This window comes from Haliotis cracherodii, unplaced genomic scaffold, assembly GCF_022045235.1.
Source record: "Haliotis cracherodii isolate W230 unplaced genomic scaffold, xgHalCrac1.p SCAF_5, whole genome shotgun sequence".
NCBI lineage: Eukaryota > Metazoa > Mollusca > Gastropoda > Lepetellida > Haliotidae > Haliotis > Haliotis cracherodii.
The window spans coordinates 53,859,702-53,884,829 of NW_027266308.1; the positions used below are offsets into that span (position 1 = coordinate 53,859,702).

The 25,128-nt window shown below is 38.0% G+C and overlaps 1 protein-coding gene across 16 annotated transcripts in view; it reads left to right on the forward strand.

The window, feature by feature from the left end:
* Positions 1–1,562: 1,562 nt before the first annotated feature.
* Positions 1,563–25,128, forward strand: part of LOC139442587 (kinesin light chain-like) — a 45,976-nt gene continuing 22,410 nt past the window's right edge. For 4 of the 16 annotated variants that reach the window (XM_071223430.1, XM_071223431.1, XM_071223429.1 and 1 more), the window contains exon 1: positions 15,700–15,845. In XM_071223430.1, the coding sequence (XP_071079531.1) occupies positions 15,718–15,845 (128 nt within the window). In that variant the 5' untranslated portion in view covers positions 15,700–15,717. Of the gene's footprint in view, positions 1,801–1,874; positions 2,114–5,756; positions 5,802–13,695; positions 13,816–15,695; positions 15,846–25,128 lie in introns of those variants that run through there. The other 12 variants (XM_071223436.1, XM_071223440.1, XM_071223441.1 and 9 more) reach the window with 10 other exon arrangements.

The window sequence follows — 25,128 nt, forward strand, 5'->3', positions numbered from 1 at the left end:
TTACTTTCCTGTATCTGGAACAAATACAGTCACAAGAAATCCGCTTTCCGTATTGATTTTGTTGTGTGTCCTGTTGAAAGCCTCAGTTTGATATATGGTGTAGAACACGTTGTTTTGGACTGGTTGCGTACACTACATTTCCCACATGTAGGGTCGCTATATAAGTGCAATAATCTTGGACGCGACGTTAAACCCCATTTCACCTCACCACCTCACCCCATATGTAGGATACCAAGGTAAAAATGTTCGACTTTTCGGTATTTTATGTGCGCTTCAAGTATTTCTGTTCCCATACCCAGACGTTGAGTAACATGGTATTTATGGGATTTTACTGCGTGGAGACATTGTTTCCCACGGGATTTGACTGACTTGACAGAGATAAAGTACGCGAGGAAAGACGGGAATTCTGCGTTTCTGTTACTTGAGTTGATGATAGAGTGATTTCATGAAAAACCTGTGTGTCAAATGAATTCGAACCCGGTAAATGTTTTGTCACGACTTCGTAAACATCAGGGTGCCGTTGTACAAAGCGATCTTAGCGATGAGGTTATGGTAGCTTCTATACTTTAACATAGACTTACGACTGTCGTAGCGCTAAGGTCGTTTTGTACAAGGACACACAGATGTGGAATTAACAATTCGATATTTTCTTGCTATAAAACTAAAGAGATAATCCGTTTATGCGCCAGGGATATACTCGAATGGTTTTATTCGAACAGTGTGCTTCTGTATGCCCCGAACGTGCCTGTAATCTTTTTATACCAATTTTGTATAGCTTATTGGTAGCTGAAACGAACAGATAGAACCATGCATGTATTCAACTGTAGATCAGGGCTACGAGTTATATAATACAGGCCCATAACATGGATTTGTAATATCAAGGTGACTTATAAAAATATTTAAGTTGGCCCAATATAGAAATTTGCATACTTGCCCTATACTCTGAATAAGATTTAGATTAAAAACCAATATAAGAAAGTGTTGCCATGGGATCCGTCAACTTGTGTTCCTAAATTCGTACGGGTTTTGTTTTTGATGTTGAAGTCTTATTCACTATCCTAATATACTGCAGATGACTGTCATTAATAAAATCCCCATGACAACGGCTCGACGCCGAAACACCATAAGATGTCTAATTAGGTTTAATAGCTGAGAGAATGAAAGACCATGTATGCAGTATAATATATATTGTCCCACACCTTCCTATTAAATGGCATTTTATTAATTGCATAAACTTATTCAAATTGTCAGCGATCAAAAATAATATTTTCGAACCGAAAATATCACAGTTTACGTTTTAACTCCTTTTTCTTCATTTTAGACGGTTTAATTCCATCACTAACTCACAGGAAGGACTCGATGTGAGAATTTGAAGAATCCCTGTACACTAGTCACTATTTATTTCACTTGTAAGTAATTATACTAGATTAATACCATCCTAAGTTTCGCGGTGTGTTTACGGTCCACAATGCCATATCGCACCGACACGTGCTAAATGACTAGTTTTACACCAACTAGCACGCCTAACTTTCCCTTCGAGATCATGCGAGATTTCCGTAAAACATTCCGCCATCTTTGATGATGACTCGATGGGAGGAAACCGAAGTTTTCGGCATTCCTTTACAAATCAATCAAAATTTTCGTAAATACTGAGCAATAATTCTATGAAAGGCAAAATTCCAACAGAGCCATTTTGTTGAATGCAATCTCGACGTTCGAGTGGAAGAGGTTCCCATCCCATTTGAGATCGGAAGCACAGTTGTGTTTTCAGAACATATCGATCCAGTTCGCCTCTGTCTGGTAAGTTGTTCATGAATATTAAATCTACCATCAACCACTGCCACTTCCTTTTATAAATTATGAAAATTGTCACAGGCGTAGAATATTCTTTGCACGCCAGTGTCCGATGTGAGGAACAATCGCTTCACTGCACCATCTGACAACTGTCATTTGACATAACGAGCCCAGATGATACAGGGTTAAAAGGACAAGTGGCCAAATGTAGACTCATATATCACGTGCAGCGATTTTTAGTTTAATTACTTGTATATTTAATTACGTCAGTGAACCTGAGACATATCGATCCTGACTTAAAAATGGGTTCAGTCTACAGGTGAGTAGGTGTAAGCAAACAGAAAATGACATCTTCAAAAGTCAAATGTTGTTGGTGTGTATTTACGTGTAGCAATAGAACTAGACTTAGACCTAGTAGGTGTTATATGTGTCCTTTTGAACATATTAGGTTCAGTGGTGTATGTGTGAGATTTGACATTTCAGGAAAGACTACACATATGCAGATCCATCATATTGTTTATTTGCTAACCATATCCTTGGTACAATAATCAGGAACAATGAAGGAAGTTGTCAACAGTGGGGTATAAGGCCGTTGACACAAAATATTTCCTGGGCGCATGAATAATTTCTGTGTGAAATACATTATTATCTTTTGACAAATTATAATTATTAGTTGGTCACCAATTGCCCTAATAGTAATATCTCTGTTTCTTTGCTGTTTTCAGTTACATGTAGCTGGCATTACATGGTTAACAGCTGTCAGCTTTGACTGCACACCTTATAGTTCAGGTTCACAAAGGAACCACAGTTTAGAAGAGACATAAAAGTATCTGCATATTTTATGTACATTTTGATTCATAACCATGATAACTTCAGTTACATGCATTATTTGATAAAAGTCCAGACGGTTGACTCCCAGTCCAACGTGAACTTGATTAAGCAAAGATCATTCTTCTTTTGCATGTGAAAACTAATATGACTGGTTCTTTGCACCTGTTTGTCCATATTCTCAGAGTTCACGGTGATGAAACAGAAAGATAGACTGAAATACTGATTATCAGTTGCCATCGTCAGGCACTTTCTATAAATAGATGAGTGAGCATACTTTGTAAGTGACTCCTAACACACATTCAAATGTGGTTGTTTGTTTAATATCAAAATAAATAATTAGACATACAGACAGGTGTGTTTATTTTTGTGAGTACAGTACTCAGTAAGTGTTGTGTTTGTGATTGACACATCTTGAACTGCAACTTTCATTCATGTATGAACATTTTCAGCTGATATGTTGGTTGTTGCAAAATAGAAATTTATACAAACTTAATCAATCTTTTTCATCATATTCATTGTTAATCAGAGTTGGTAAGCATTGTTCGAAATTAAACAGGAAAATCAAGGTATCAGTAAATTCACTGATATGTTTTGGTGTATCTTTGTATTTTACATATGTCCTCAGTGAAAGGGAATTGCTTTATGTTGCCATAAAATCCCATCATGTATTATGTGTTCTACCAGTGTTCACTGCCAGTCTCAAAAGCTGAAAGGGTTTGAAGGGTTTATGAGAAAAAGTAGATGACCATGTAACATGTAAAACCTTTGACTGAACATTGTGATGAAAGTGTTAACTTTATCAGCATCTTTTGCATATTCCAGCCATTCCAAATTGATTAAGTATAGTTATAGTATGGTTTCAACCAATGTCGCATACTTCTGGTTGTGTATTACATTATTTTGCTCTCTGTGTCATTTTGGGGTTTGCACTGGTATATTATCTAACAGATTACAAGTATGAAAATAGTTAAATATGTCCCAGTCATCAAAATCATCACCATTCACTCCTCATATTTTTTCATTTGAGATTTTAAAATGAATATGAAGACTGTTATTTGGTAGGCTTACAAGTTGAAATACATGTAAAACAAATCTGACTTTTGACTAGTGGTTTAAGTCACAAACTGTATGGATCTTTACTCCTTACGACTTACAGACTTACAGACCTGCACAGACTTAGTGAGAACATGAATTTCAGCCATCTGACATAACTTTGCAGTCATTATTGGAAACTACCAAAACGTTGATGGATGAGTTAAAAATTATTTAGATTCTTGGATTAAGGTACTGTAGCTGATGATCCCCCAAAAGAAAGTTATTGAGTTAGTGAAATTTTTTTTTGATTCTTAGATTCAAGTACCGCAGCCAAACATACCAAAGATTTCTGAATAAATAAGCCTCCTTAGGTTTTTTTTGTCTTAATATCTGCTGTATTTACTGAGTCCTGATAATGCAAATGAGCACTATTTAGTACCAGTTACCTCTGCCGACATGGAGTCCGGGTTAGAACAGGACTCCAGTAACCTTTTCTTGTCGTAAGAGGCAACAAGGTGGATTGAGAACTGTAGGCTAGGCACAGTGGCTTGTTTGAATGCATGTCATTGTACCAGAACAGCATGAGACATTACTGTTATCAATAATTTGTTTGGGTCCAGACTTGATTATTTACAGTCTGTCATCAAGATATACCTGAAATATTGCTGAGTGCAGTGCTAAGCAACAAACATATCACTACAGAAAAAGTGTATTAGTTTTGGGCATCAGGCTGTGAGAGAGCATGTTGTGATGTCCCAAGTCTTGAAACAACATGACTGAAAAGAATATTTCACATTCTTTGTATCAAGGAACACTTTTGCCTGCGAGATTTTCAGCATGACCATGATTGCATGTAATTTTAAATGATGATTTTTCAAACATTATTGTTGTCATATCACTTTGATGAAACTCTACTTGACAGTAACACCAGAGGGCTTCAGAAAAAACACACAACATATTACCCTTTATTTCAGGAAATGAACACGAGAATGTACTTCCTGTACAGTGTTGCTCTTAAAATTATCTGAAGATTCAGTATGTTCTGAGATTGATCAGAATGAAGAGGAAGGGGCAAACTTTCAGAAGCATTTAGTTTTGTCAGTTGATTTATGAAACTTACCAACAAAACAAAAATGAAATAAGAAAAAAAATATTGACTTGCTTTGAAGAGTTGTAGGGGGACACAGTGGAATTAAGGTGAAGCAACAAACTGTAAAAACATACATCCCTTAGCTGTCAAGATCCTGTTGTTGATTCACTCTCATTATCATCCATGGCAGTATTCAACATGTTCGAAATTACGAGACTTTCAAGATTCCAAACATTTGCACCTACTATTCCCAGTTTGCCTGTGGCATTTTTTCTTTTGATTTGAAATTAGGAATATCGATAGTTTCGATTGTATTTACCATATCAATAAAGTACACGCAGTGCTGTTCAAATTTGTTTTTCTTTTGATCATGAGTGGTAGTAATTTACACATGGTAATGTGGAAGTTTCTTTTACTTAAATTATTAGGGTAAAGAAAAAACAAATCAGTCATATCTGAAACTTTACTTTTTATTTGTTGTTATGGTTATCACATTCAAAGGAAACTTCAGTTCCAAGGTTTATTTCAACTCTAAAATCCATCTAAAATGATACACTGAAAACAATTGATATTTATCGCAATAGTTGCATGCAGTATCAATAGTTATCGCAGAAGTGATTTCCAGACCAATAGTCACCCCTAATAAATGACATGAATTGACTTCTGACATTGGAGGCAAGTCTGTTTCACATGTTGAGGTATCATCCAAGGAACATGGGAGTGATACAGTTATTAATGTAATTAATAGCTGTTTGGAGGATGAAACCATTACCATTTACACACTGATGACTCTAGCTATTTAGCTGGAATATAGCTGAGTGCGGCGTTAAACAACAAACAATCCAAACCAAACCAAATCAGAGTTAATCAAAAGTATTTGTGTTTGTCTGCACAATTAAATCTCAATGGAAATATCTAAACCTATTTGTGGTGCACATGGATACTGAAATGGTATCCCAGTATAAAGGTGCATGTGAATGCTGCATGGTTTTATGTTTGTTTTCAGACAATGTGATGTGGTGAACATGGAGGGACCAGTACAAGGTGACAGGTAATGCTCTGAACAACGCAGACCACACATATATACACCTCAAGGCCATGTATACATGGTGCAGATCCTAGAATTCTGGGTTAGGATGTTTCCTGCACCCAGCTAACCCTCTTGTTCTCAAGTCTTATGTACATGGGGGATGGGTAGCACAGTGGTCAAAGGAGACTCAATTATTGTGCAGAATTGCTCCCCTTAGATCAACCAGTGCGTTCAAATCCCAGATTCATCCCAGTAAATGATCCTTAATCATTCAACATGATACCAGTGCTTGTGGGATTTTCCAAAGTGACGAACTTCTTAGGGTTAGGTACTTTAGACTTAAGGATAGCACAGTGGTCAAAGGAGACTCAATTATTGTGCAGAGTTGCTCCCCTTAGATCAACCAGTGCGTTCAAATCCCAGATTCATCCCAGTAAATGATTCTTAATCATTCAACATGATACCAGTGCTTGTGGGATTTTCCAAAGTGACAAACTTCTTAGGTTTAGGTTCTTTTGACTTGCGGGTAGCACAGTGGTCAAAGGAGACTCAATTATTTTGCTGTTACCTCCTTGTTCAACTAGTTGTGCATTCAAATCCCAGATACATGCCAATGATGATCTTTAGTCTGTCAACAGGATACCAGTGCTTGTGGGTTTCTTCTAAATGATGAACTTCTTAGATTTAATTTCCTTATGCTTCTGATTCTGAATTAGGCTGATGTGCTGTTATTGAAGTATCACTCTCATGTCCACAATGCCAGTATCATGAAGAGCATTTTGAAGTGAAGTGTGAATTGGGTGTGGTCATTGTGTTCTCAGAAACTTAGTTTCATGTGTTAAGGCCACTTCAAATTGATAACTAGTTTACAGGGGCGGTGGGATAGCCTAGTCAGGGTTAGAAACTAACAGTTTTTGTCCACTAGTCCTTGTAATGATAACATATAGCAAAACCCTTAAAATGGGCCAATTTCTACTAGTCCTTAGGATACCTTTACTATTGGGCATTTTGGTAAGGACTACAGGACTAGTGCCAATTTCTAACGCTGCTAGTGGTGTCCTTGATGTTTCTAGAAATGAATCTGGCACAGCTGATCAACAGTTAGTCAACCTGTTGCCGTGTAACTGTATTGAATAGACCAACAGTCCTTAGGACAGCCCTGTCTGTTGCAGCACACTATGTAGTATGACTTAGTTGTTTGTCCATGTAAGATGTTTTCAGCATTCAAATGCATCATGAAGAGAACAACATCCTTGGTATTGATTCAACTATGAATCAGCCAATTGGCCAATCACTGAATATGCTTCTGTTTATCGATTTGTTTTACAGAAGAATTCATGGAGCGTCCAATAAGTACTTTAGTGTGACGCGGTCATGGACTGCAATCAGTCTACTGTAGATCTGATACCAATGGTAGAGAAATAAGGCTGTATTATTCTAAACTTTCATAGCTTTTAATAATGCTTTTTCATACTAATTTCAATATCGTGCTGTGAACTGAAGCATTCAAAGGCCTGTTGCAGATCTGAAATAAGTTTATAAACAGCTTGTCACTGTGCAATTGACAACTCCAGGGTTGAGTTGTGAATTGTCTTCCTTTTAGCAACATGTTTCCCAATATATGTCGGTGGAGGTGTTTGTGTCTGTCTCAGTAGTAACATGCAGTGTTCATGTGCATACCCTCTGGCTTCTCATCAAATTCTGATTACCGGTTTTGTAATGTCGTCACTCACCCTAATTCACTGCCTGAGGCTGCTTCACTTAACTGTGTTTGTTAGCTTTAGAATATTTGATATCGTCATCATAGAATTGAACTGTGACTCATTTGTAATAATTCAATGGTCACATTATTTGATATTTACTCTAATAACTTAATGTAATATGGTTATCAAGGATATGTCTTGTAATACAGGTTGTAACTGTAGTGTATTCAGTAGTATTCAACCCACTCATCAAATACTTTTAGCTTTCAAAGATTCCTTCCATTGTCAAAATTCAGCTGACAGTGGCATGAAATAAGTATCATGTAGTACTAGTAGTATGTTATGCAATAGTATTTTTCATCATGTTCAGTCTTTTTATCATGTGATGAGCAAAGGATGTTTGAGTTGTCTAGGCACAAATTTGGTTTTCTGCATCACTTTCTGTACCTGTTTTACCCAAGCTTATGGATTGCCATTACCTGAGCTTACTCACATAAAGAAATGTTGCTGAACAAAGGGCAAAAGCTTCAGCCTGCTGCATCCCATCTACAGAGGGGATGTTGTAATTGAACAGTTGTCTCATATATGAGTGCTACAAGCTTTTTGACATTACCATATTAAGTGACTATTTGCATCTGTCTTAGTATCCCTTACCAGTTATTCTTGACATAATGTTGATCAAAGGTAATATTGCAGAGCGGTACAGGTCATCAGTAACAGTGCTGGTCAGGCATAAAACAACATTCACCCATCCAGTCACTAGACTTAAAGAAATTACAAGATTCTGCTTAGAGCGTGTGGCTGCAGTCACAGAATGTGTATTGGATCTGTGCCAAAATGTTGAGTCTATGAGCCCAAACTTTGCTTCTCGCATCAGTAGATTTTAATGTAATATTATAGACCATTGTGACCTGAGTTGACTTGATCAAACAGAATACCCGATTTAGGCTTCAGACTGGTGGCTGAAGTCGTAGACTATATGTATGTATATGGGAATTTTACTACAAGGAGGAAACCACAGCATCATGTAGTAGTGCATCATATATTCTTTAGTAAAGCTCATGCTTTTAAATGCATTGGACTTCCAGGTGAATGTGATCTAAATGAATGGAAACAGTGAATACATTAACATTGTACCAGGTTGTATTGTGATTCTGTTCACTGGTTCAAATCGAGGGCTGATCTGTGACAGTAATGAATATGAATATTAACTGCAATATGGTTCTCACACTCCTACATATCACACCCAAGTATGTGTACACAGGGTATAGTAGAGCTTTGGCGGGTTAGTTTATTTTTGTCTCGATATGGTGACATGCTATTGATAAGCGAGGTAAGGTTATGCAGTGTAATCAATCATGTGGTGATCCATCTGCCACTTTGTTTTCACTGGACTTGCATAAGGTAACAGGTATGTCCTTGGGGTGTCTCTTGCGTTGATGTTAAACCTGTCATCTTTGGTTGGTATATTTTGAGATTTCATCATTAGTCATCTGTTAGTCCTTAGCAGTCATTCATTTGTAACATGATCTTGAAATTGTATTCTTTTTAGTTATTTTGCACCTCATTTACAGTTTGCCTCTATGTTTGAATTGTTTCCTCTCTTGATTAAGAACCTTTATGGTCAATCCTTTTGTTAGATCTAAGAGCAGTTTGTGAAGGGTCAGATCATCTTCCCGGGGCAAGGGAGTTATCTGACTATAAAAGTCAAGTTGCCACCCTTACCGAACTTGCCTGGAATTTCGGGGCTTGCTTCTAGCACAACCAGTGGCGATTACAAGTTATGTCCCTTCTACGATCCTCCTGATGATTCCACCTCTCTTATAACTTGCATTTGTTTCAAAGAAAATGGTGATGCCTAGTCAAGACTATCTATTGTAATAAACCGAGTCTTACTTGCATCAAATCATGTGAGCACCTTGATTAAAGAGATGAAAAGATTTGGAAAATATCTGTTGACGCTTAGTTGGCAGTATACATACTTTGCAAATCCTGCAATTGATTGAAATCTGCATGACAGTGTCATTGCACAATTTTGATAAGACTATGCATAGATTCGTTAGTCCAGCCAAAATCTAACTCCATAATTCCAGCCTAGTTCGGCACGGGTGGAAACTGGACCTGCACAGTCAGTTAACTCCCTTGCCTCAGGAAGATGAATGTTATTGTTGTAGTTTGTATGATACAGCATGTGCCCTCGTGAACAGAAGGCTGAGGGTTTGATCCCTGGCCCTGTCATACAAAAGATGTTAAAAGATGGTACTTGTTGTTACCCTGCCTGGCTCTTGGCATTAAGGGGCTTAAACATGGACTGGTCAGCTTTCACTCACACGCACTCATGCATGCAAGTCGCTATGCAAGTGCAATAATCTTGAACAATAAAACCCATTTCACCTCACCTTGTTTGTATGATGATGTCTGATTAGGATAAAGACATTCTAGAGATAGCCTTTATCATACATTCAGGGATGATGACACACCACTATACCATTTTTCTATTCATGAAGGTCTTGTGTATATGGGTCACCGGTCAGTCTGGTGAGAATCAGTGTCACCAAGCCATGCAGCAACAGGGGTCATTAGGGATCCTGGACACTAGTTTGTCCTGAGTAAACATGCTAACATGTTTAAGTGTGGTCCTTTCCAGCTTTGGTGTGAGGTACTTTATTGAGGTACTGACCTAACAGGGACACAGCATTGGTAACTCTTTGTGACAGCTTCACAACAGTGGTGTGCGCTGGCCCTTGCACCGCTTGGGGTTTCATTCATCTGACCTGAAGGACTTCTTCCGTAAGCGTGAATGTTTGTTCATGGAATCACAATTAATTTTATTAAGTGAACATCATCTCCTTGGAAACCAAAAAGGTAATGTGGTACTGAAATTTGGAACAATTACATGGAGAATATGCATTCTTCATATCAAACTGACCAGATTACATAGCGAGTTAACAGACAGTCTCCTTACTATTCAGATTACTATGAATGTACCAGGTGAACAACAGTGCACTACTTTCATTTTTATTTCAATGCAGTCGTTGCTCCATTTTTATGTTTCTAGTTCGTAACATTGTCTGTAGGTAGTGTGCATTGATCCATGAGGTATAAGTTATGCTTTTGTGTGTACTTAATTTGGTTCTAAATTGTTTACACAGCCTGTGAACTTGCTCTCTCACTCCTGCGAATATGTGCATTTTGATTTTATCGAAATCACAAGAACAATGAATCAGAAACTTTTTGTCTCATTGTTTCCATAGCAACCATATTGAAAGATGAGTTGTTGATTATTGGCCGTAATAATGACACATGCTGATATTTTGGTTGCGTTCTACTCAAGCAAGGATGTTCTCATGCTGACAGCATTTGAAACTGTTCACAAACTTGTCGTTTTCATTGCAAAGGTGTTTGAGTGCTTGTGCTCTGTTTAGTCATAGACAGCAATGATGCAGATACTTACCCAGTGTTGGAAATTAAGGCGGAGTCCTATTGTATTTGGGGCTTTAAGATTTTGATAAAAGGTTCATGACAAAAGACCCTTGCCTTTCATACTTGGTTTCCACTGCCTCCGTGGTCTAGTGGTAGAGCGTCCCCCCGGAGAGCGGAAGGTCCTGGGTTTGATCCCCGACCGCGTCATACTAAAAGACGTTAAAAGATGGTACTTATTGTTACCCTGTCTGTCGCCCGGCATTAAGGGACTCAAGCAAGGACTGGTCGGCTCAGAGTCAGTATACTTTGTCTGAATGGGGTATTCATGTTAAACTGCGGCATGGTATCTCTGTGAGCTAGCACTATAAATCAGCATCAGTCCGGACTAGTACAAGCAGCCACAATAACACACACAAGTACATGCACGTCGCTATATAAGTCATGAAGTGCAATAATCTTGGACGCGACGTTAAACCCCATTTCACCTCACCTCATACTTGGTTTCACTGCATACCACTCAGTAAGCATGGTAAGTTTACCGTATGATATATTAACCATGAAATACACAATTTGTGTCTCAATGTTACCAGAGCAATTTGAGTAAGATTTTGTTGAATATTCTTACACTACTGATCTGTAGTGAATCAGAGATGGGAGGCATTTTAGTGTATGAGCAATGGAAATAAAGTGTTACTTTGAAGATGAAAGGTTTTCTACATATGGAATGTTTGATTTAGAGGCAGCATATTTCCAAGGACACATCACAGATGATGTGAGTTGACGACTATGGATGTATCCTGGGATCTGCTCATTGTTGACACAAATTAGAGTGTCAGGCCACCGTTATCGCGCCAATTAGGCACCTTTCCCCTGCCTTGCTCCCTCCCAACACTGTCCCACTGTCTTTCTCTCTCCGGCTTCACCCTTCAGTGGTGGGGGTATGAATGAGGCAGGTCTGTTACTGTAGGAGAAGGTGAATTCCTATGTTTCCTGGTGCTAGGATGAGGGTAGCCAGGTAGAAGTGTCTTTGTTAGGTGTCAACAGGGCGTGACCAATGTGACTGGCCACTCTGAATACATGGACCTGCACCAGTCCTCCTAGGTGGGACTAGCACTTGTGTGTTGTGAAGGTCAGTGTTTGGGATGTTTTATTTCCCATAGTTGACAATATCAATAAGATATTAATGTACAGTATAGAGTCATTGATTGAAGCGGTCTTATGGTGATGTTATATGTTTCAGACATTGATACTTGACACGAGGCTGAGCTGGCCCCTACCCATTGTTGACACAAACGCTAGTGATACTGTATAGTAGCACATTCCTTGCACAATGCTCGGTCTCAACTTCATTGTCAGCATCAGTTACAAGGCCTCTCCATGTTCATTGTAAATAGGCCACTGAAAAATCAGTAGTGAACAAAAAATATCTTCTCAGTCAGAACCATTAGTTTGGAAGTTTTACTGTCTGACACTCTTAGCTGATTGTGAAGCATTGCCATTGGTAAGCTTGCCTAGATGTGTATTAAACTCAACAGTATGTAGACATTCAGCTCCTTTTCCATCCTCACCCTCAACACCTGCTGGTTGTGCTGCTTATCTACTCAGGTATGTTGCCCTAACAGTATTCTTCAGAGAAATCATAACATGCTAAGGCTTAATAAGTTATGTAGATGTTCCAATTACTCTCAAATCCAAAACAGGGTTGGTCAGGTTTTCTCTTCCATATGTTTCCCATCCTCCATTTATCCTACTTTCAAGTTTATAGTATTTAGGTGAACACCACTGAGAACTAGTCACACTATCAGGACCTCATTGTTTTCTTATGAAGTAACACTGATGACAAATCAGAGAAAATCAAATATATATATACACCGATTCACAAAATGGCGCTTCATTGTTGATGGCAACATATAACGATCATTATGAGATTAACAGCTTCCCACATTATGAAAGTGGATGACTGGTTTGTTAAATCTTTATTAGAAATAATAATGACTTTTTCAACGTTTTTCATCTTATATTTTTTAATATCTGCGATTACCGGCACATGTCTTGCAGTCCGACTTCGCAGTGTTTTTTGCCTTTCAGTTCCTGGTTCGGCATATCTGCGGGTCATATCATTTTCTTTCATATTTCAATGGTCAAGTTAACACCTCGGCTTATCTACGGGGTCGGCTTATCCGCGGTCATATACGGTAAACAAGCATTGTTCACTAGAAACATGTTTTTTTTCCAGTGATTTAAAATAATCATTGCATATGTACATCATAGACATGGTTACGTCAGATCATTGTCAGGGTTTATAGGCAGGACTGAAGACGTCACATTTTTTTATGCTTATGTAATTTTAAAAAATCTCCACTCATGTTAGAAGCCCAAGTTATAGTTTCTATATATGGCCAGAAGCTGTGTGTAGGTGTTTCTTACACAACATGTGAAATGGAGTATGAACACGCACACAAATGATGCGACAAAACCCACATTATTGCTTTAGAGTCACAATGACCCTCAGGTTTTGTGGAGCTGTTGTGAATATTCGATCAACACCGAATTAAAATAAATCACTCTCATCATGTGTGTCGGCTGCATTGAATGACGAATGAGTCAAGAGGTATTTTTAAAAACAGATTGACTGATTATCTTGGCGTCTTGAAGCTGAGTTAGTGTGACCACTTCAATACGCTCACACGTATGTTGAGACTGGTTTATTGTCTTGCGGCAGATGTTGCCAGTCGTCCCATCATCTTTTGCCACACCAAGGTGTTCAATATCTTCCTGACCTAGCTCAGGTGAGAAAACCATCTTATATGTTCAGGGACAAGAAACCATCACAAGGTATTCCAGTTTTGGCAACATTTGCGCACAGCAGGAACAAATGGATTAAGGTTTTGAGCTCAACTGGTTTAAAGGTAATTGAGGTTGAGGTCCCTGCCTTGCTTTGTAACAATGGGATACCAACAGCAGTTAGACGTTAATGTGCTTGAAATGTTTGTGCTTGTTTTGCTCTAATTTATAGGAGTTAACGGTTAACATACTAAGAAGAAATGTAATTGGTAAGGGTGAACAATTAAATAATGCATAATTATTTTTGGACATGATGCAGAACGTGCATTTGTTTTCAGGGTGATACAATAGAAAGATGCAATATAGGATGCAAATAGCGCCCCAGGTGTTGAACCATTGTAGTACTCAGTACTGATGATATACTGATCAGCAGGAGTTTGAAGACAAGCCCAGACTCTATTTTGTGTGAAACATCCTAGTTATACATTTGGAAGTACTGTAGTAATACACATTGAACTGTAGCTTATTTGACCATCATGTTCATGGAATCCAGGCAATGTCTAAGCTGCTAACAGAGGGAAACACAGATTTGAACAGGATTTGATATTATTCACAAACCTTGGCTACCTTACTCATGCTGGGCTATACAGGTGACCAGAAACCATTGCAAATGGTTACTGCATATCTTTGAGATTCCTAAAGTTCAAGGTTATGATATTTTTTGGTTTAATTCAACCATTACGTTATCTTATATGGATAAATATCTGGAACAACATTTGTACTTTTGCTATGTTTCTGTGATTGCAATTAACAACTATATATAAATTAGCACGGGTTCTATGGTCCTTGCCAAACTGCCCACTAGTTCAGGTATCATAGGAACCAGAAGAAATTAGCCATTTTTAACGGTTTTGCTATTTGTTTTCATAAAAGGACAAGTGGACTATAAATGTTACTTTCTAACGCTGACAAATCTATTACTTTATTGCTGAGCAGTTAAGATCTTATTGCTGATATGCTTACACTGATTATCTTAGTGTCTTGCCTGTGTGTTGTGTGTTATTCAGTGTTACCTCATCTTTGTAGCTGTTGGTTCATCATGACAAGACAATCACAAATCAGTTTGTCTTCTTGTTGTCATTTTGTAGTCTTCTTTCATATGTGTAACCATTGCAGGGTTATTTATTTGGAAACATTTCAATGCAAGTCATGGTGGTTCAAAATAATCATTAAGATATGGCGAGGAATGTCGAAACATGCTTGCATGAAAATGTTCCAGAAATTAATTAATTTCAGTTTGTCAAAGATATGACTGTTATGTTATCTTAGCCATCAATTCCTTATCTTAAAAGGTGTTTGGGACGAGCTGATGGTGGTGTTTCTGGTAATTAGCATGCATTGATGAGCCTCATTAAGGAGCCCATCACCTGAGTCTGTTGCCATGACCTTGTTACATTGACAAAACGCTTGGCTTCAACGTCAGCAGATAAATTATGAAAATCATTGTTACTGTCAGCAGCTGTTCAGGACAGAACTGCTGCCACGAAATATATCTACCTTCATATCCAACAAGTCGCATATGACACAACCTGTATTTTGTTGGTACTGTGGTTAGAAATGGTCATAAGTATTGAGACATGAAAGTATGGGTCGTCCATTACTAATATATGAAGCAGTGATGTCAGCACTGTGGCGATGCAGCTACAGCAGCCTCTTATTGATTGCTAGGGAAAAATCAATATCGCTTTGCTGGTGGTAGTAGGAAATTTAGAATTCACTGGCTGTGTACTGCTATAGTTGGACAGGTCCATTGTTGAGAGAAGGGGAGCAGACACCAGGGTGGCATTTAGAATTGTGTTTTTACCCAGAGTAGTCTGATTATTATAATGCAGGCATCTGCAATGCAGACTTTACTTCACCCAAGTCTAACTACGTACTGTCTGGAGATTATAAGGATCAAATTCACCTCTACCAACTGAGCCTGGCTGTAAGTCTATCTACCTGCTCCACCCATCCCGAACTTGGGTATGCCTTGTGTGCTTGTCAATTGCTTCTGCCATGGTGGCTATTTGGTGGACCACGGGGAAGCGACAAAAATTCTAGAGAATACTCTATCTTCCATGATGAATTCTGAAACGGCCAAGAACTTTCGAGTGTAAGTAGTTTTCAGATGAAAAGATTGAAACAAATCATTCTAATATGTGCTGTTCTATCACATATGAGTCATTTGCATATCATTCACCAGGCTACCAATTATAATAAGATGGCATTGTGCAATGATGTGAGTTTTCATCAAAACATTGAAGACATATTGAACAAATTCAAGTCCTTTTTTCAATGGTATATTGTGAGAATATCTTGTGATGTGAGCCAGATGTATTTGAATCGCTGATCAATAGAATGTTGATCAGACGATATGTGATTCACCGGTGGACTGGGTAGGCTGTGCCACGGACTGTAGGTCTGCTTCTCAGTCTGCGTACTGTGACTGAGTCAGTGGAAGAAAGCCCACAGTGTATGTATGTGAGGGAGGGAGTTCACCTGACCTTGCTGCTAACATGTGATAGTGATCCACAGGAAGTCCTGACTTTGTATTTTTACCTCGCCTGGCTCACAATGCAGGCTGCCATGGCTCGCTGCCTCATGTTTATATAGTCTGTGTTGTTACATCTGAATGCCACTGTAGTCTTCTTCCACTTCCGGCCTATAATCATTAATTATATTATCACACTCAGCCCAAACATTACATCAGCACTTTAAGTCATGTCATTCCTCAGGGCCATATCAGTAGTCAACTACCTCAACTCAACATAATCGTCATTCCAATTTGAACCTGAGATAAATTAAAGGAGGCTTAAATTTGGGTTGAATTCATACAAATAGAATATCATGGTAGTTTTTGCTCAATCATTTTCATGTTGTGCAGTGTCATATGATGAGAGTGTAGAGATGTATGCCCTACTGTCTATTCTGAGTGACTCATGCTATTATGTGTCTGTCACCTGATTTGATAGATATACATCAAATAGTCCTATTGGTGTCTCTCTTGAATTTAGTAAAAAAATACTGTATACAGCACAGCTGAGATGGAAGTGCATGTTTCTAGTTATGTGGGAGCCCCTGTTCGGGCTGTCTGGGAGTAATCTGAACTGTACCCTTGATTACCTCTATTGTTAGACAGATTCATCACTATCTTCTAGTTTTGTTGACAGGGTATGACAATGTATGGAGGAGCTGTTAGCGGTTTCCCACTATTAGTGCAGAGTAGACAGTCTGCAGCATTTTACCTGTTTATGAAGGTTTCACTCGGTTCATATTGGCTGTTTTGGTGTATCATGGGTCAGATAAGTTGCCTATCAGTAGTCTTCTTAGCTAAAGATTAAAACTACAAAACAAAAAGACCATGTCTGGTGTAAATGTCAATTCATATTTTATATTTTGTACCTCAAAGGATGGTACACATTTTAATGTAGTATGTGTGACTTCATGTTTACACTGGAGTGTGTCGTTAAAACAATAGTGCCTCAAGAGGAGAGGTGACATAAGCATATGTATGCTCAAATCGCTCCTCTGTAACATCTTTTGTAGTTTAATGAGAACAAATAGATTTTAATAATATTGTTGGATGAGAAATATCTGCTAAGAACTACCTTAGTAAGTCAGTGACGAAGTAGTATAACATTTACTTCAAGTTGAGGACGTGAAATGGCCGAAATGATCAACATAACAGGTTTTTTTGGTTTTTTTCCAAAAATTGTCCATGAACGTATGGCCATCATAAGTGTTAGTCGTTAATCAATAAGCTAAGTATGAAGATATGTCGAATAGATACTGAACTAAAATTCATAGATTGTTGTGGAATGTTGTTGACTGTCACTGTCAGGCCAGGCAAGGGTCAAGTTGATAGGCTCATTTGGGGGTGCTTTCTTTGTTTTCTTTGCTAGGATAGGTTGTAGCAAGGATATTCTATGATTTTGTTTTTGTTTGTTGTTTCATGCTGGACTCAACAATATTCCAGCTATATGACAGCGGTCTGTAAATAATTGAGTCCAGTGATTGATATCATGAGCATCGATCAGACCAAATGGGATACGATGACATGCATCAACCAAGTCAGTGAGCCTGACAACTCGATCCCGTTAGACGCCTCTAAGACAAGCATGGGGTTGCTGAAGACCAACTCTAACCCAGATCTTCTATAAGGGGCATGCAGTCAAACACTCCTTTTCCATAGCACAAACGCAGACTTCAAGATTAAGTTGTCTAAATGATCAGGAACAACCCTTATATAGGTAGTCATGCTAGGGAATTCCCAGGGGTTTTACATGCTTTCATATGACCATTATTTTCAGTCATGTGACCGTCCTTCTCGTCCAAAGGAAAAACTGTATTTTATGTGAAGTTCACCTTAAAAGATATTTTACCATGTCACACAGCCTGCACAAATATCTATATGTAAAATAAGCTTCATTTTATTGCATCCTCTCTAATGGAAAACGATACACAAGCAGGTATTCCGGTTTGTTGAACTGTATGCCTATGTAGTACATCACTGTACAATATGGATAAGTAAACGGTTGGTCACAGATGTTGCATATTCTAGGCTCTTCAGAAATGGGCTACATTAGATATACAGCATATTCACTTCGTGCCAATATTTATCTTTCTTGTGTCGCTAAAAGCACCGCACATCTTTGAGATAATAGCTAATTGATGTAGCTTGATGGAACACAGAGTACGAATCAAGCGCAAAACTGCTCATATCATTTTTGGAACTTTATGTGAGATCTATACGTTTTGAACTGTGGTCATGCCACATAAACTGATAACTTGTAATGTTAGAGTTTGTCTAACATTTAACAAATGCAACTACTCATTTAGTTAACATGATCGTGATGATTACAGGGCACTTGCAGACTGAAATTCGAACATCGTCGGAAAGGGGATATATAGAGGATATTTCATGTGTTGTGAAGTATCAAAGCCAAGAGTGAAAATATCTCTTCTCTTCTGTCACAAGATAAGAGAAACATAATATTTCCCAAGACACATGGAATATCCGATTCATTATATACTTTTTGTGTAGTTGTCTACCAGAATTTTTTTTTTTTCATTACAAATGTAAAACCTTGAAACGTAAATTGTCCCTACCAAACACACTGGGACGTTTCACCATCTCTTGTAAATGCGACTTAAAAAGTAGTTCTGAGTTTGAAAGATCTTTATATTAAAAAAAAAGTAATAAAAAATTATTCGAGATGACTAAATTTCTTTATCATACTTTTGGATATAATAATGTACATAATCAACTTAAAAAAACACAATTTATGAAACCTAGGACATCACTATTGGAAGCGAAGGTATAACAAAAAGGGCACTTTGCGAAACGAACAGTCTCGATTGACAAGATAAATAAGTGAGTTAAAATTTAACATCTCATCAGCATTATTTCAGCGATATAGCGACTTACATGATAAATTTATAGTTTTTAATGAAACATTTACAAGAGAATAACAAACAACAAGAAGTGATGTTAACTCCATAAATGACCATCTGTCAATGTGGTACTAACGTTAAGAGGAAGTCAACAGTTTGTGAACGGGCCAGATACTTACGATAAAAGAGACAATTTCTGTGCATGTTTTCATGTTTTTGTATGACAATAGTTCTGTCAAAGTGTTATATTCACTGCAGTGAAAGTATACTTTTCTCAACTTCAGAAAACTCAGTCTTTCACACTGAAGTATATAATAAAATGTGTTATTGTAAGAGGAGTCCATTACGCATTACATGTTGTAATGCTAAGTAGTTTTACAAAAATCACTACTTTTTCTGTTTCTGTAGTTTAATTACAAATGCTTTTGATTTGATCAGAATTTACGCGTTCATTTCTTTGCTATTCTTGTGATTCTTTCATATATATTCATTACCATGGACAAACTCAGCTGAATATCAATTAATTCGTAGAGCATGTTTTGAAATGTACCAAATGTCTATGATATTTTCGATCTCTTATGTTCACAGCTGTCTGCAATCTTAATTGCCTACTCATGATAACACTGCTGTAAAGTTGGTGCTGCAAATGTTTAGTGTACTGCTTGATTACTTACATCAAGATATAGTTGCTTGATTTACAGTTTATTATATCCAGTGCATTTTATTATATCTTTGAGCGTATATATGTACTACATCACAGTCTTTGTGGGATGTGGGCCTTTCTACATCTCCATGCAAAACTAGAAATGTCTTCTCACTGTAGGTGGTAGGTCAAGGTGCAAAGTAACATATTTGCACTCTTGAGACTAGAGGCTTTGCGCTGCATCAACACACTTGATCACCCCTGTCACTATTTGTTTACAAACTCAAACAGACCTGCACAGTTTCAGAGCAGTTCATTTTCTAGGCCATTGACTAAGTGTACATCCAAAATGTCCTAATAATTTTGTTCAATGATATAGGGGAATATCCTATCAAAACTTATACAATCGTAGAAATGTCCTACTGCCTTTTGTCTCAGGCACAATCACTGTTCTGAGAATGTAGCTTTGTTTTCCTTTTAAATCTGACAGGATAATATAGCAGTATTTCCCTAACCTGTTTGAAAAAAGACGCTTGAACATATATGTTGACAGTTACATGGGTTGACACGCATTGGCAGGGTTAAAACTAATCTCAAAAGCTTTACGAGCCCAAGCCCAGGTAAAGATGAAATCCCCCTGTAATATAAAACAATGGTAAAATTGGGAAAGTTTTATTTCTACTAGTCTGCAGGAATTTTGTACTAGCCCTGGGTTGGTGACAACATTGACATCATACTGTACTCTTTTTGCCTTATTGCATATCACTTGGCTCCAGTGTAAAGGTTGACTGTCAACTTTGAGGAAATGCTTTTGTTGTGATAGAATTGTAATTTGTTTAATCAGTTCACATATCCCTTGGCCTAGGGAATTTATATACTTTTTTTATCAGGTTGATCAAATTCATCATAAAAAGAATGGAAAGAAGTCAGTTTCCTCTTTGAATGAACTTTGCTTTTGATTCTATTTAATTTGTTTGATGAGGTAGGCCAATGATTAGTGCATCTATATGTACACAAAATTAGAAGTCCATTCATGATCATGTTGATGTCCCCCTTGATAATGTTACCCAAAAAATATTTGACAAGCACTCGTTCACCCAATTGTGTCATTGGAGCTCCTGAAATAAATGATTCCTGTAGAGAGTGCCATACTATGCCAAGCATGTTAAGCTTTAGCCCCCTGTCAAGGTCTGTGTTTATCTCACCATAATTAGCAACAACTTGATTGTGTTCTCATTATGTCAGCTGAACTGCTGTGTAAGTGTTGGGTCCGAGTTCAGCTACTTGGGCTCCTTTGGACTGACAGTGCTTCATGTTAATCAACACAGCAGTTTACAGCAGTCTTTTGCCAGCTAGAGTTCACACCTGCTCAGACACTCTAGAATAACTATCTACATAATGTGCCAGCTTCCTGCTCATTGAAATTATACATGAGCCAGGGCCTGCTTGACTGCGACTTCATGCAGTTCAGTTCTGTGTCATGGCTGTGGTGCAAGCTAGGCAGTCTTCACGAAATGATTTGTGTTTATAGTGTATGAAAGACATTTGAGAGGTGACTGTGGTATAAGTATCGCAATCAGTGATATGAAAATACAGCATGAAGTTCTCCTTTTCACACGTTTTTGAAAGGTATTTGCTAACTCATCTTTCATGTAATATTGTGTATATTGTTCCTCATTGTTCAAATAATCAAATAATGTATTCCACATTCTTTTAGGAAGCATCTGGTTCATTGGAGAGTTTTGAATTCTGTATATAGTTTTTAGCCTGTTATGCAGTAATTTTGACCTTTTTCTCAGCCAGCAAAGTATAATGGCAGCAAATGATCAATAATCACTGTCTACAATTAGGTAAATAAGGTATGTAAGTTAGGGACAGTATTATTACCAAGTTGCCCGAGTTTTTTTAAGATTATAATATTTTATTATTTTGTTAATTTTGTTTCCTAATCATGCTAATGTGAGTTGAAATTTAAAATGTTATTTCATGTGGGTCAAATATAAAAAAGACAATCAGATATAGACTGTTACTTGCGGCTTTACTAGACATATGCAGATCTGCTTATACTGTCGATGCAGTATTGATTTCAGGTAGTTTGATATTTGTGAGTGATGTAGGTAATCGCACAGAAGCAAACATGCGACTGTCTTGTGAGGTGTCAATCTATGTTGGCACTGCTGCATGGTGGAGATGATCACTGCAGCAGTGGTAAACATAACACAAGAATACCTCACTGGCTCACTGGGCTTCCTGTCTGTCAGGCTGTTCAACACGTGATGTGGATGATGGATTGTATCATATTCCATCCTTGTATTGCAATGAGGACAAAGATGAGCATTACTTCTTGAGCTATGCGAAATATGACAATTAGCAAAGAAAACTTGGAGATATTTCTGGCAGGTTTTCCCCAACTACCCAGCTTTATTTTACGTGAATCAGGGGGCGCAATTGCGGTGCAGAGGTGCACTCTTGAGCCCGGTTTATCTTAGATTGTGGGTTTGGATCCCAGATTTGGCCTTTTTATGATTCTTTGTTTGTCACTGTCAGCACAGTTCTTGTTGGTTTCACTGAAGAGGTAAACATCAGAGACCTGCATTACTTTAGTCTTACCTCCCACACGATGTTGGTATACCATGAAATGACTGAAGTACTGATCAAACACAATTCCAAATATTTCTTGTATTTTTCTTCCTGTCTATGTCATCACATTTAAACTTACTCATCATCATAAAACAGACCCCTTTAGACATGTTCAGACAAGGCTCAATTAGCATTCTGCATTTTTAGAAAAAGCTTTTTTGAGACAGTCTTTGTCGATACCATTAATATGCTTCAACACAACAGGTAATTTTCCAGGCTTGCTTTTTACTGTATGGTAACAGCAGACTGGAGTGTGTGGCTACCACCATGTCTTGCAAGTATCGAGAGTGTTTGTCTGCATCTACACTGGCCATCCCTCCACCTGGTCTGTATGCTTGTGTACTCAGTTGGCCATCAGCAGGAGTAGTTATTGATCCTGATTCCCTTCCAGTCCCTGCAGACACGCAATCTGGCCTTTACAGACATTCTCCTTCACTGACCACACACCTAGGGAGGAAGGGGAGCAACTCTCGGTCCACTGGGACCATTCTGAATATTAGGGAGTGATTCTGGATCGACACCAGACGAAATCCAGCTGTAACCTGGTGCATAGAGTCCAGGCATTGTCCAGAATGACCTTCTGTCTTGTGCCCGATTAGTCCTGAAGAAGTATGTTACATCACGCTGGTTATGATGATTTGTATTGGCATTAGATGACCATGACAGCTGCTGAGTATGTTTTGCTCTCAGCAGTATTATGGCTATACCATGGCAGGCTGTAAAGTGTGGACCAAACAATCTGGTGATTGACATCATAAGCATCAGTTCACACAATTTGAATATTATGACACGCAGTCAACCAAGTTTCCACAAGCCTACGCTTACAATAAGAATGCTTAGTGAGCCCTACAAGCAAGAGGATAGGTGTCATTGTTGCTAAGCCTGTCATGACAAGCTTGACACATTGTACACTGCTGTTTTACTGGTTAAAAAGTATAGCATTAACCTCACACCTCACATTGTTGTAAGAGGATGTGCCCCCATTCACTCACTCATTCATTTCAAAGGACGAGTAGCTGGAGACTTTCCCCTGGCTGGTTTTATGTGTTATCTTCACCAGTGAGGCACAGCAATGCTCACACTATCAATAGCTGGTTTGCCTGCTCAAGACAATTGCGCCTGACAGGTTGATGTTGTATACAAGTCAGCTGGGATACTTACTATGGACTACAGGGTGACACCTAGCTATCTCATCAGTCAAACGTATTTGTTTATTGATGGTGTTATGATATTTCCCAACAATAAATATCACAAAGCAGATACTCTGGGCTGATGTTATTTAGGTTTAACAGTCCTTCTGACCTCCTTACTCACTGAAGAGCTCATAAACACTTAAGATCTTGTTGTAACATGGTCATTGTCAACAGGTTTAATAAGTCAGTGTGTGTGCTTGGGGATTATATTGTCTTTAGATGTTCTCTAAATATAAATGGTTGTGTCTTTTTTTGTTTCTTTTAGGGTATTAATAACATTAATGACACCGGGAAGAGTACAATGTGTCAAGCTTGTCATGACAGGCTTAGCTGCAATGACACCTATCCTCTTGCTTCTTTTGTGAACATAAACAGCAAGTTGTCACTGAACAACTTCAACAAGCATTGTAGGGCAATATTTGAGGAAACAAATTAAACTTGATTGTGTTTAGATATTCCCATGTACAACCACATAGTTGCAATGTTGTGTTGACACACTTTCATTCATTGGCCAAGAGGTGTTTCTAGATTGTGGATTACCTTACAAAATGTGTGTTTGTCTAGATCTATGTTACTCACTTGCTGTTCATCAGCGTGAAGGAAATGTTGCTGTGTTTGTATCTACTTCTGTTTGAAATGATGCGTTGAGATGTCCTGAGGAACATACTGTGTTGTAATGCTCCAGGGCTGACATTTTGTGACATCATGTAGGATATACTAAATATGTGTGTTAAATATTTGATCTAGGCTAGTTTCCACAAGACTGTTTTTCACTAATAGAGGCTTAACTTGTGTAACGTTCAATATGATTGTAAGATCACTTTGTGGAATACAACCCTGGTTTTAGAAGTCAATGTTTCAATCTTTTGCCGGATATTTTATGTGTTTTATTCCCAGCGTGTTCTTAGCAGTAAAATAGTTAGTGTGATCTGCTGTGGTACACATCTCGTTTTTTGATAGAAATATTAAAGCTGTTTTTGCCCTTGTCTCCCAAATCTTGGTGGTTTGTGACCCCCTGTTTCTTCCAAATAAGCTCTCAATGGTGTATTGAAGAGTCCTGGAGATCATCATTGTTCAAAGAGTCAAAGAATGTCTTGTGATATGTGTCTTGTTTTTCGTGATATAAATGTGAACTTATGCTGGAGGTTTTACCAAGGTTTTGTAAGTTACTTATCGCAAACTGAATGACTATATAGTGTCAATGATGACAGTTTAAATAAATTGTGTCTTCTCTGACACGAGCTGGATATATACATGCTGGATGTTAACTTTTTCAACACATTCGGGATGACTTTCTGTTGTAGTAGCCATTTGTGCAGTTCTTATCTTCAATGAGTGTAGGACTGCTATAACTGTTTCCCTAACCACCATTTTGAATTCTGCATGACAAGGAAAACTTTATCTGAACTCAAGTTGTAGTTTAGACGAAATGCTTATTAAGTGTTTTGCTATCAGATTATACAAGTTACACCCAGCAGGAAAATAAGGGTAGTAATCTGTAATGTCATGAGGATACGTCGCTGCTC